The sequence below is a fragment of the Pseudorca crassidens genome, chromosome 11 (assembly GCF_039906515.1).
Source record: "Pseudorca crassidens isolate mPseCra1 chromosome 11, mPseCra1.hap1, whole genome shotgun sequence".
NCBI classification, from domain to species: domain Eukaryota; kingdom Metazoa; phylum Chordata; class Mammalia; order Artiodactyla; family Delphinidae; genus Pseudorca; species Pseudorca crassidens.
The window spans coordinates 53,221,999-53,235,471 of record NC_090306.1 but is presented as its reverse complement, the minus strand read 5'-3'; the positions used below and the strand labels follow the sequence as shown (position 1 = coordinate 53,235,471).

Here is a 13,473-nt window from a genome sequence, read left to right as displayed (position 1 = left end):
ATGGATTTTTTTCTCTATGTTATGGAAAAACCCAAATGAATTTTTTGGCCAACCCAATACTACAGTACTACACAGTCCGAGTTTGGTTGAACCGCAGATGGAGAGGAACCACACATACGGAGGGCTGACTATATAAGTTACATGCAGAGTTTCGGCTGTGCAGAGGGTCAGCGCCCCTAACCCCCTAGTTGTTCGAGGATCAACTGTATTGCAAAATGATTATCATGGTAGTGTTAGCTAACACCCCTATCACATCACTAATTACCATTCCTTTTCTGTATAACTTGCAGGTATATAACACAGTATGACATACAGATTATGTATATACATTATATATAGTGTGTATATATGTGTGTGTGTATATATATAATACACTATATACACATTATATTTAGCTATAATCACCATGCTGTACTTTGGATTCCCAGAACTTATTCATCTTATAACTGGAAGTTTGTGCCCTTTGACCATCATCTCTCCATTTCTCTCCCCACCCCCTCCCCGCTGAAAACCACCACTTTCCTCTATGTTCTACGAGTTCAGTTTTATGGGCAGTTTTCTGACTCTCTTCTCTAGTCCCACATGTCTGCAGCATCTCATACATCTGCTTCTCAGTTGGGTTGATGCCCCCTTGGGGGTATATGCTCCCCTCCCATCACCACCACCACTTTGAAAATGTCTGGGGGAAAAACAATCCCATGTTAAGAGTGTATAGAACCGCTTTCTTTGATTCTGGTACCATCTGACCTTATACATACAGGAGAGACTTCCCTAGCCTGTCCATCTCCATCTCTCATTCTCCAGTCTAGCTGTAAAAAATCACTCGTGATGTACCTGTGTGTCATCCATATGGATGGTTCCCATCAGGAGCTGTCTTGAGATTTGCTAACCAGCTATTTGAATAAAACCACAATTTGAAATTTACTTGTACACACACCAAGAAGTCTAGCTTTTGAAATCTGTGGTCACACAAGGGAAGCCAACATGTATATTGTGTCAGACATTCCTTCTCGTTGGTGATTATTCCCCTCTGATCCTCTCCTGAACAGTAATAATTTCACCTGAATGTTTCGAGTGAGTATCTTTCTTTTTTTTTTTGCATTAATTTTTTGTATTACCTCATATAAGAATAGTTTGAGGAGTTTGTTAAAGAACGCAAACCCCTGGAATCCACTTCCTGAAAATCTGAATCACTAGGTGTAGGGTGGGGTCCTAACAATGTTCACATTTTTAGACACTTCTGCAGCAGGTGATCCAAAGACCACTCTTTGAATAACACTGTCATAAGCTATTCTTCACTGTGTTTCAGGAACTTTGGTTTCATAATCCTAAAGTCACCCATGCTCTAGTCCTGGATTGCATGATTCATTCTCACCAGGCCTGTGGCTCCGTTCTAGGCTGGTAGGTTAGGGCTACTACACACCTCACTCTGCTTGATCATAGGTCTGCCGAGACCTGGCCTGCTTGCAAGCAGTGGGGTCAACTTTGCCACGTGACAGGTATCCCATAGCTTACCAGGGCTGATTGGGTCTCCTCTTCTAAGGCAAGATACACAGTAACTTGCTCTCCTGCTCACTGGAGATCCCCCAAATCCTGCCATTGTGAAACGAATCCTGTGAAGTAGTAACACAGTGTCGTTATTATGTTTAGTCCCAGTGGCCAGAAGTAGCAGCTGCAAGAATAAGGAACAGTAGTCATTTCATCATTTACACGCCGGGAGACCAGATAACTTACCCTCTCAACTGGGACATTTTTGAGAGTCAGTGGGGACACTATTAATAATTACACTGGGAAAGCAGCACAAACCCGAACTACCTCAGGCAAACAGGGATGGACGGTCACTCTGTATCTGCCTCCCCCACCTCCTAAATGGATTTGACGTGACTCAGTCCGTCTACACGGCACCCACGTACTTTCACTCACAGGCTGGGATTTCCTCTGACCCTGAGCTCTGCAGACGGGCATTTTAATGAACACAGATGTAATCCTCACATGACTGACAAGCTGGACTCAAGTCCATTTGTTCACTGATCCATTCAGTGAGGCTTGGATTCTGTGGTGAACAAGCCATTGGAATCCCAGAGAAAGGAGTAGATGATAGGAGTGCCCCCATCTGTAAAGGAAATTCCTTCCTCTATAGCTTACCTCCCAAAGCTATAAAGTTCTGGCCTCACGTGGAGAAAATGAAAGCCTTACGCCGTCGCGGCCAGGCACTGGGTACAACTTTAGACTCTCTATAAACCACCTAATATCTTAGCTGGTTTAGCAGCTTTTTCAGTTATTAGATGGTATCCACCCTCAAAAGGCAAATGTTTATTTTGTCTGTAGACTCCAAAAAAAAAAAAAGAAAAACATCAAACCTCAAGAATATCTGTGGTGCATTTCACATAGAAAATTATACCCACAGCCAAAACAACCAGCTTCTTTTGGGGTAGGAGGAACCGCCAACATATCTGTCCTATTTCAATGTCCCTTGATTCATTTGCAGTCAGACGCTCTGAGGTCATGTGGTCAATCCCATCCAGGTCGAACTCATCCTGTGATGAAAGAGTCGGGGAATGGTAGAGCCATAAGCATCCCCAGTGGCCGCATCATCCTAACCTTCCATTTCACAAAGGGAGACGCTGAAGATTTGAGAAGCCTCATCCCTTACCACTCCCCAGTGGAAATCCAGTACCGTAGCCAAGCCAAACTACGCAAAGCCACCCTAGCACGCCAGCCTGCTCTCTCACCCCCAGGCGTTGGCCCCTGCAGTTCCCTCTCCATGTAAGGTACGTGATGCCCAAAGTCCTCCCTCCTTGATGCTCCCCATCTGGTAAATCAGTACTTCCTCATTTCATACTCCCGGCAGGTTGTCAGGAGATTTTAAAATGTGAATGAACAAAATGGTTTTGCCTAACTACTAAGGGGCAGAGGTGGGTCTCAAACCCAAGTCTTCTGCCACCAAATTCAGTGTGTATTTCATGACATCATCTAGTGTAGATAGAATCACAACAGAGAATTCAGGTGCAGTCTTGGTGGCCTGCCAGCATGCCAGTATTGAAATAATCCACTGTGACGAAATAGGCTAGAGTTTTATTTTCTTCTGGTATAAGTGCTATGTTCAGCGTTCTGCAGGTTGAGCTTTTGGGTTGGTTGGCCATGGAGGGTGGAGAGGAAAAGAGTTTGTACTCTTCTTATTTTCCACCACCTACTGGCAGCCTTTACCTTGGGGACCACCTGACTTTTCTGCCAAAACATGATTGAGAGTCCCAATCACTGTCAATTTTAAGTGAGACTTTAGGAAATGAACACCAGGTCCCTTGAGCTCACCCTGAACTCATCTCCTTTCACCAACTAGCTTACTTTCAGGTGTATTGCCCTGAGATCAGAGCCGTAAAAAAATAACATGCTGTGCATTAGAATTTGTAGTTCTCTTCCACATTATCTCATTTGATCTTTTTTTTTTTTTTTTTGCGGTACGCGGGCCTCTCACTGCTGCGGCCTTTCCCGTTGCGGAGCACAGGCTCCGGACGCGCAGGCCCAGCGGCCATGGCACACGGGCCCAGCTGCTCCGCGGCATGTGGGATCCTCCTGGACCGGGGCACGAACCCGTGTCCGCTGCATCGGCAGGCGAACTCTCAACCACTGCGCCACCAGGGAAGCCCTCTCATTTGATCTTTGTAACAGCTTTGTGAGAAAGGTAGAGTGGGTGTTATAATATTTATTTTTCTTGTATTTTTTTTTCCATTTTTTTAAACAATGATTTCAGGGATGAGAACATTGAGAGCTAAAGAAATAAAGGACTCGTCTCCAGTCCCAAGGCTGGTTAGAAGCAGAGACCTGAAGTGAGGGCTCCTACTAACCCAGGCAGGGAGGGTTCTGCTTCTGCACCCAGCCGGACCTGAGCTGCTGGCTCACCTCATCCTACCTCAAATACTTAAACGGGAAAAAGGGTTTGGAGGACGTGCTGAACTGATAAAGATGTGAGAGCCGTGAGGACATCCTAGACGAGCAGCCAAGACTGGGCAAATGAAAGAACTGATGGATTCTTTTAAACAGTGGCTTCAGGGGCTTCCCTGGTGGCGCAGTGGTTGAGAGTCCGTCTGCCGATGCAGGGGACGCGGGTTCGTGCCCCGGTCCGGGAAGATCCCACATGCTGCGGAGCGGCTGGGCCCGTGAGCCATGGCCGCTGAGCCTGCGCGTCCGGAGCCTGTGCTCTGCAAGGGGAGAGGCCACAACAGTGAGAGGCCCGCGTACAGCAAAAACAAAAACAAAAAACACCAGTGGCTTCAGGAAGCAGCGTCAGCTTACAGCAGCACGAGCTCTCACAGGCCACTGAAATTTCCTCAGTAACAGAGCAAAAGGGCGAACAGATATTAGACAGGCACTGAGACAGCAGCTAGCTGAGCACTGAGTGGAGGTACCGCGTTAAAGAGCTGTTTGTCTCCACTCCTCCGTAAAGCAGGGCCCGGTGACGACGGTAAGGGTGACTGTGCCCTAGAGTCGGGGGGCAGCTGTGAGAGCCGTCAGCGCCTGGCTTCCTCAGGGGCATATACTAGCCGCGACCCTTGGTGACCCCAGACTCCCTCCTGCTTGCCCCCCCCTCCCGAACGCTGAGTGATTTTCGTTTATTAGCAGCTTCCCTGAGGATAGGGGACGAAAAGGAAAGAGTCTGCTACTCCTGGTAAATACCAGCGCATCACAGTTTGGCGACTGCCTGGGAGCGTCGGCGTTTACAAGCTAACACGGTTGGGTCACCACGAGCTGAGGGGGTCTTCGGAATGGATCTCATATGAATTCTTTTTCTTTCTCTTTTCTTCCCATTTATTCTTTGTCTCAGCAAGTATGTCCTGAAGATCTAGTGGTATTTACTCTATGAAAGTTACGGCGAGGCCCACAGAAGAAGTGCAAAATGGGATCTCTGGCCTCCAGAGGTTGAGTCTGGGGGGAAGAGACGGTGACCAGCTCTCAGGGTGTTCGCTGTAAGCAGGACAAGGGTAAATGTCCAGCAAGGGAAATGCTTCCCTTGGTGGTTTATTGTGTGGTTTCCAAGAGCTAGGCTCTGTGCTCTGCTCGGGGTGGGGTGGGGGGCGGGGCAGAAACAAATAGGACAACTCAGACCTCGCCTCAGGGGAGCTTATTGCCTAAGACCATGTTTTCAGGGTGAGGTTCCCCCATCACTTGCATTGGAATTACCCTTGTTTACATAGGCTGATGCCTGGGCTAAGATCTACACAATCAGAATCTTTAAAGGTGGGTCCCTGAAAATTAGCACCCCAAGTGATTCTTACACTAAAGTTTTAGAATAACTACTCACGTGGAAGAGACAGACAAGTGAACGCAGACTGGTACAAATACGCGAGTACTGTGCTAGTGAACATGAAAGGGATTGTGTCTGCAGAGGACCAAGGAAAAGAAAGGGAAATCCTCAGGTCTTCCTCAGGGTTACTCTGGCAGCGGAGGGTGGCACTGTGTCCCCCTCAGCCTCTCTTCTTCACCACCAGTCTAACACTGTCCACATCCTCTTAATCCGGAGGAGTGGCAGGTCCCCAAAAGGAAGGAAAGGGAGGCACAGCAAGGGACCTGTGGAAAGTCACCTCACTGGTTCAGATCTCTGTTCACATGGTGTCTTTCCAGAGACACCCGCCTTAACCACATCTTCTAAAATGGCTCTTTTGTCACTGTCCTTACCTGCCTGACTTTTCTTCAAGCACCTGTCATCTTCTGGCATTGTAACTTATTTGTTACAATAGGTGTCTATTGCACCTAGTTTAGAAGTGGTGAGGACTCTGTCACTTTTGTTCACAGCTGTTGGCACATAGTAAGTGCTCAATAAACATGTCATGGAGGGTCCAGGAGGGCAGATGGATCCACCCCAGCCTCGTCTCTCCACGGCTCAAATTCTGTTGTGCTGAGAAACGGCAAGAGTCTCGGGATGCCCGTGGCCTTTCTTGGCCGATGGGCACGCGGGAAGGAGCCACTAGGACCCTGCCCGTGTTCTCCAGACCCCCTTCCCACAAAGGCCTTTGCAGATCGTATCTCTCTCCTCCCAGAGACTGTCTTCCTCATGTCTGAGTCCTGGGGAGCCACAGAGCCCGTTACTTTTGATGTGAAGCTTCCCGGAACATTAAGAAGCTATTTGAGGAATGGAACAGGGAGGTCCGGGGAGGCGAGTGTGGTCTGATTGAGGAGGCCCTGCAACAGCTTCGGGGAGGGAAGGTCGGGTCTCCAGAGCCCACTGGAATCCTTTGAAGCCCTAGCCGCTGGGGAGGATAAGCGTGCAGTTGGATGCCTTGCACGGCAGTCCGGCTTTTCTGAGAGCGTTTTCACAAAATGTTCTGCATCGCAGGTTAATGTATAAGACACGAGTTGTAAGTGGAAAGTTGGCAAAGTCCTTTGGAAACTGGCTAAAGGGCAGGAAACAAAGGGTAGCAGTAAAAAAAAAAAAACCTAAAAGGATGTTAATTGGGGAGTGCCTCAGGGAATAGGGTTGAGACTAGCTGTTTATTATTTACATAAAAATTGCTTGGAGAATGGTACTGAAAGGGATTTTCATGTTGGCTAAGGAAACTGCATTAGAGTTATGTGTGGAAATGTGAATAGTGGAATTAGGGAAGGATTCAATTTATTGATGGAAGTGAAGAGGAACATTTTATAACATGTTGCTATTTATCAACCCACACCCCTTTTGTTGGCCAGATTTCCATTTGAATAAGACAGCTTCAGCTTAAAACAACTCAAATCTCCACGCTTTGGGGGGCCACAGAAAGCACTTGAAGAGATTTGGGCACCCTACACACAGGGCAGGTCCTGACATGAAACGGCTGTTATCTTTGACCTTAGAAACCTCTCTTTTAAAAGGAGCTGCAGGGCAGGTGGCATCTCCTAGTTTGCTAGAAGCAGAAGGTGCTACAAGCGCCTGACATCCACATCTCCCTACCTCCCTTTGTAAGAAACATTTTCTATCCTTTGGAGCTCAGAGTATCACAGAAATTTATTGTAGATCTACCCCAATAAGAAGCGAGCAGTCTTCCGTAAGCAAAGTTATTGCACACTGGAAGTAACAACACAGTGACACAGGACTTGAAATTAGGAGCTCAGGGGTGACATTTGCTGTCCTCGCTATAGCCTCCCCTACGGGGTAGTCTACACAGGCATCACAGAGGCCACTGAGCCCTTGGATTCTTTGTTACAGACCAGTAGGACTCCTCCGCGGCCTCAGTAGTCAAAGTGTGGTCCAGGGACCAGCAGCATCACATGGGAGCAAGTTAGAAATGCAGGCTCTCAGGGCTTCCCTGGTGGCGCAGTGGTTGAGAATCCGCCTGCCGATGCAGGGGACACGGGTTCGTGCCCCGGTCTGGGAAGATCCCACATGCCGCGGAGCGGCTGGGCCCGTGAGCCATGGCCGCTGAGCCTGTGCATCCGGAGCCTGTGCTCCGCGATGGGAGAGGCCACAACAGTGAGAGGCCCGCGTACCGCAAAAAAAAAAAAAAGAAAAAAAAGAAATGCAGCAGGCTCTCAGGCCCCACCCCAGAAGTCAATTGGAATCTCCATTTTAGTAGGGTCCCGGGCTGATTCCTGTGCACATCAGCATTTCAGAAGCACTGCTCTAAGACACCCAGGAACCACAGAAGGTAAAGCAGAGGGGATCCGGTTGCCGCTAGAGTCCAAATTGAACCACAGGAGTTCAGCAGCCTGAAGACAAAATTCTGGCGTTTGGGACTTTCCAGTCTGTTGTAAACTTAAGATTCCCCCCTCCTGTTTTCTCTCATTTGGTCTCGTAGGACACAGTGCCTTCTCTAGAATGTACACTTCCCCTGTCTTTTGAGAGGAAGATGTTAAAAGCCAGTCCAGGGCTTCCCTGGTGGCGCAGTGGTTGAGAGTCCGCCTGCCGATGCAGGGGACACGGGTTCGTGCCCCGGTCTGGGAAGATCCCACATACCGCAGAGCGGCTGGGCCCGTGAGCCATGGCCGCTGAGCCTGCGCGTCCGAAGCCTGTGCTCCGCAACGGGAGAGGCCACAACAGTGAGAAGTCCGCGTACCGTAGGAAAAAAAAAAAAAAAAAAAAAAGCCAGTCCAGTCTTCCCCCGAGTGCTCCTCTCCTGAGTGCGGTCCGTGTGCTGCGCCATTAGCTAATTGTTGCCGTCTTGTTCACCAGCCACAAAGGCTGTTTTTCATTTGAGCTCATTTCCCAAAAACTCTGTGGGCAAGTGTGGGGCATTTTGTTGTTTTCTGTTGCTGGGTGTAGGCTGTTCGTCCATAGGACCAGCCCTGTGGCAGGCAGGGCGTCACTGGCCTGGGCAGACCTTCCTAAAACATAGGAGGCTTGGCTTTTGAAGATGTGGATGTGAACGTTCTGCAGGCCTCTTAGAATTGTATTCTCTCGAGATCTGAGATGACCTGACAGTGATTGTGTGTGATGGGACACAGCAACAGCTGCCTATACTCCATCCGCCTTCCCTCCCCTCCCTTCCCTTTCTTTCCCTCCCCTCCCTTCCCCTGGCCTACACCGTTCACTCAGACTTGTTTTTAGAAAACAGGATAATGAGGTGGGGTTGAAAGAGTTGGAAGATTGATGAAATTGACCCGCCTTTGTCCTCAGCTCATGAAGTGGTGTAGGCAGGGGCTGGTCCCGTCAAATTAGCAGGGAATAGCAATGAAATCCCAAACTCCTCTCCCTCCCATCCTGCCCGAGTAGGGGGAACACGGAGTTGTGGCCTAGTGCAAGTAAGCCTTGATTTTTATTATTATTATTTTTGCTAAGGTCACTATGTTCTTTTCCAAGAGTTGAGGGGGATGTTCAAATAGCCAAGTCATTCCAGGTACTAGAGGTGAGGACAGACTTGAAGTCTGTTGAGACACACTTAGGAGATTCAGACTTGGCGTGTGTCCTTTGTGATTTAGGCTAGACTGAGGCTCCTCAAACCTGCATGTAGTATCAGAGCCCCATCGTTGCATGCGATAAGTCCAGCCCCATGGGCCTCAGAGCAGGTAAGCCAAAAGGTATCAAGTGAGTACATGAAATAAAGTGTGTCTCCTTAGTCCTAAACCAATACACGCAGAGTAGCTGCCCTGGATCCTAGACTGGCCTTGTTTCCCCTGCAGACTGAGAGCTCAGAAGCAGGGAAGTCTGCTGTTTATCTTTATACTTAGATCACCTGGCACAGAGCAGGCCCTTCATAAATGTCTGTCGGATGGACGTGCAAAGGAAGGAAGGCAGCAAGCTTCCGGCTGCTCTTCTAGCTACCGCTGTATCTATTGCGAGTCATTGTTGCAGCCACATTTCAGGCATTACATTTTCAGTTAATTTCTTTCTTGTCAACTATTAATTTATTGGGCTCATTCACAGTTGTGTTTGGGGCCCGATATGTCTACACAGCAAGTCTTCAAAGGAGGCTACCGCTGGGCCACAAAGCTTGCTGTATACCCAACTGCCTTATAGCGCACACCTAAAAACCACTGGGCTGGGCGGGAAAAGGGAAGGGAAATCAGAAGCCGGTCTGCTAGGGGGGATAATATGCTCCCAACTTCTTAAGCAGGGGTATTGCTGTTCATTTCAGGTAAGAGTCTACGATCTCTCCAGATACGAGCATGGAGCAGACGATGTGCTGATCTTGGCCACTGATGGACTCTGGGATGTTTTATCAAATGAAGAAGTGGCGGAAGCAATCACTCAGTTTCTCCCTAACTGTGATCCAGATGACCCTCACAGGTTTGTGCATTTCTATGATTGGAGGGTTGTTCCTCAAGCGGTCTTTCATGTGACTGAAATAAATGATAATCTTGCACTTTTCATCATTCATTCTGATATAGATGGTTTAGTAACCAAACTGCAAAAGGGACTACCCTTCTTATTAGAGGTACTTTCACAGCCAAATAAAAATCCTCCTTAAGTTAAACCTAGATACAGGTGGTAAAGAATTTGTTTTGTGAGATATTTCAGCAGTATATCTTTCTCAGATTCTTACTTCATATCCTGCAAAGTGGGAATAACCCAAGTTGTGATCCTCCTCGTAAGAATGATAGCAAATGCTCCCAGCATTCATTTCCATCCATTGAGGAACTGTTTCTTTCAAGAAACATTGGGAAAGGAGAGAAAGATTGAAGTAGGGATTCCTTATAGCATGATGGCCGTGTAAACATCCTAAACAACCCTAGGTGACTCAGAAGTAAACAGAAATCCCCTCTGGAGAAGGGCACCTTTCGCTTAGAACACAAGGAAATAAGTCACCGTGAGTGAAAACCAGCAGAAACAATAGAGAGCAGAGTTGGACGTGTAAATATGATTGGATTTATCAGCCAAAAAATATAAATAAATATTTTAACATGTTTCAGAAATATTTTTAAAAGCATTGAAATCATGCATAAGGACAGACTATAAATGACTGCACAGAGTTTTAAAATAAAGAAATGGGACTTCTGGAGATGAAAAATATAAAAATAGGAACTACAAATTCAGTGGATTAAACAGATTGGAGACAGTTGAACAGTACACTGATGAACTGAAAAACTGATCTGAACAATCCAGAATATGGCTCAAAGAGACAAAGAGGGAAAGGATGAAGTGAGATTGAGACTAGGAAGATAACTAAGAGGCTAAAAAGAATTGCAAAAGGAAATACTATAGAAAGTGGGAAAAAAAAAAACCAAGTTCCAATCCAGAACTGTTGAATGATATTAAACCTAAGATCCAGAAAGCCCAACAGATCTCAAGCAGAAGAAAGAAAGAGATAATTTTAAGTAGATATTTTATAATGAAACGGAAGAATTTAAACAAAAAAGATACTAAAAGCAGCCTGAAAGACAAAACAGATATATAAGAATAGCATTTACAGTGATAGCTGACGTTTCAAAAATAACAGTGGAAGCCAAGACAGTGGAGTTATATCTTCAGTTGGCTAAGAAAAGCAGCTCTCAATTTTTAGAATTTTTATATACAGTAAAGATATCAATAAAGAGGATGAAGTAAAAGCATTTTGAGGCAGAACAAAACTGAGAAATTTTACTGCCATCCAGCCTCCTCTGAAGAAGATTCTATAGGATGTCCTCAGATAAGAAAAGGAAATGATCCCAGACGGAAGACTGAGAAGTAAGATGGATTATTAAGCTATTAGTAAATAGGTATACTTAAACATATACTAACTATATAAAAACTGCAATAAGAATGTCTAATATGTGGTTAAAAATGATAAAATACTGAATAAAAACAGCATAATAAATTGGCCAGTGGGGATAATAATCAGCTAAAGTATGCTATGGTTCTACTTGAAAAGAGGTTAGAAGTGTTTAACTTTAGACTTGAAATGTGTTTAAATAGCTAAGAAAGCGAAAGAAAGAATAGAAAGTGTAATTTTCAAACTAGTCAAGCCCACATAGAATTAAAAACCAAACTTCTAAACAACTTATAAATCAAAAAATTGTAATAAAAATTAGAAATTACCAGGACCTAAATAATACTACATATCAAGACTTTAAAGGCTGAATTTTGAGCCTTCCCCCCCCCCCCAATTTAATGAGCTATGCATAGGTGAAAAGCTCTACTCATCCCTGACCTGCCAGAAGTGACTATATTCCTTCCATATCATAAAGGAACTTTTTCCAACCCTCCCAACCTCCCAGTTCCCCAGATCACAGGGACCCTGCCCACAAGCTCCAGGCTTCTGACCACAGAAAAAGAAAAATAGCCCCTTAACCAAAGAGAAGGGTATTTCTCAGAGTATGATCTAGAAGCCTGCTTTGTGCTACTGGGCTAATTCTGTACATATTATTCCTATAAACATGTACACAAGAATTCTTATAACTTCACGGTTCTGAGGGGCCACAGGAGTGGAGCTGTCTACTTGTGGACTGTGTGCTCTTTTCCTGCATATAGGCTGTTAGTAAACCACTGTCCTAATTTAAAAATTTAGGTCTGCGGTCCTTATTTCAACAACGGCATCTAGATTAACAATTAAAAACAACAGAATAAACCCAGGAAAAGTAATGGAAGGAAAAATTAAAGATAACAAAAAAGAGAACAAATATACAATAAAAATAAACGGTAAAGCCAAAATCAGTTTCTTTAAAACAACTAACACATTAGGGAAATGCAAATCAAACCACACTGACATACTACCTCACACCCATTATGCTGGCTATTTAAAAACAAACACACGAAGAGAAAAAAACAAGTGTTGGTGAGAATGTGGAGAAATTGGAACGTCTTGTGCATTACTGGTGAGAATGTAAAACGGTGCAGCTTCTGTGGCGAACAGTATGGTGACTAAACATATAAATATATCCATCAATTCTACTTCTGGCTATGCACCCCAAAATGAGTGAAAGCAGGGACTCAAACAGGTACGTGTACAACCATGTTCATAGCAGCATTATTCACAATAGCAAAAAGGTGGAAGCAACCCAAGTGTCCATCAACAAATTAAATGGGATAAACAAAATGCGGTATATAATACAATGGAATATTAATCAGTCTTAAAAAGGAATGAAATTCTCACACATGGATGGACCTTGAAGACATTATGCTCAGTGAAATAATCTAGTCAGAGGAGGACAAACGTTGTATGATTCCACTTACATGACGTCCCTAGAGTCGTCAAATTCATAGGGACAGAAAGTAGAATGGTGGTTGCTTGCCAGGTGCCGGGCCAGGGGGATAGGGAGTTGGTGTTTAATGGTTATAGCATTTCAGTTTGGGAAGAGGAGAAAGTTCTGGAGATAAACGGTGGTAGTAGTTATACAACAGTGTGAATGTACTTAATGCCACAGAACTGTACACTTTAAAATGTTAATTTTTATGTTATGTGTACTTTACCACAAAAAATAATTTCTAAAAAAAAAGCAAATTAAAAAGAAAACTAACTAAAGTAGATAAATTTCCCTTAAGACTAATCAAAAACAAGGGGGTCCAGCAAATAAATAATATTAGCAATAAAAAACAGTCATAAGAGATGCGGCAGTAATGAACCTATACATATTCTTTAATAGGAACATTGTTAAAATATTAATTTTTCCTAAATTGATCTTTAGAGTGAGTAGAATGATAACCAAAATTCCAGTGAGGTATTCATGGAACTTTGTAAGCTGATTCTGAGATATATATGGAAGAACAAAATGCCAAGAATGTTTGTGACACTTCTGTATGGGTCTTACCCTTCTAGATATTAGTACAAAATCAGAACAATTAAGATGGTGCAGAAAAATTTAAAATGGATCCTTCCCTCACACCATACACTAAAATCAAGTCCAGGCAAGTTAAGACTTAACTGTGAAAGGAAAAGTAAATACAGCTTTTAGGAAATAGCATAGACTATTTTTATGATCTTATAGTAGAGAAGAATTTCTTAAACAAGATACAGAAAGCACAAACAAGAAAAGATTGATAACCTTGACTATGTTAGGATTACCATCTTTGGTTCTGCAAAAGACAACATAAAGAGAATAAAATGGCAACGTGATAGCTGGGAGAAGATCTTTGCAATTTGTATAACCAAA

The 13,473-nt window shown here is 44.7% G+C and overlaps 1 protein-coding gene and 1 long non-coding RNA gene across 5 annotated transcripts in view; one reads left to right on the top strand and one right to left on the bottom strand.

Moving 5' to 3' along the window:
* Positions 1-13,473, bottom strand: part of LOC137202141 (uncharacterized) — a 68,960-nt gene that overhangs the window by 3,072 nt on the left and 52,415 nt on the right. Inside the window, exon 2 of the long non-coding RNA XR_010932466.1 lies at positions 1,516-1,613. This is a non-coding gene — a long non-coding RNA (uncharacterized lncRNA). The remainder of the gene's footprint in view (positions 1-1,515; positions 1,614-13,473) is intronic.
* The window catches only part of PPM1H (protein phosphatase, Mg2+/Mn2+ dependent 1H), a 264,421-nt gene that overhangs the window by 232,153 nt on the left and 18,795 nt on the right, over positions 1-13,473 (top strand). For all 4 annotated transcript variants that reach the window (XM_067697206.1, XM_067697207.1, XM_067697208.1 and 1 more), the window contains one exon: positions 9,543-9,694. In XM_067697206.1, the coding sequence (XP_067553307.1) occupies positions 9,543-9,694 (152 nt within the window). The remainder of the gene's footprint in view (positions 1-9,542; positions 9,695-13,473) is intronic.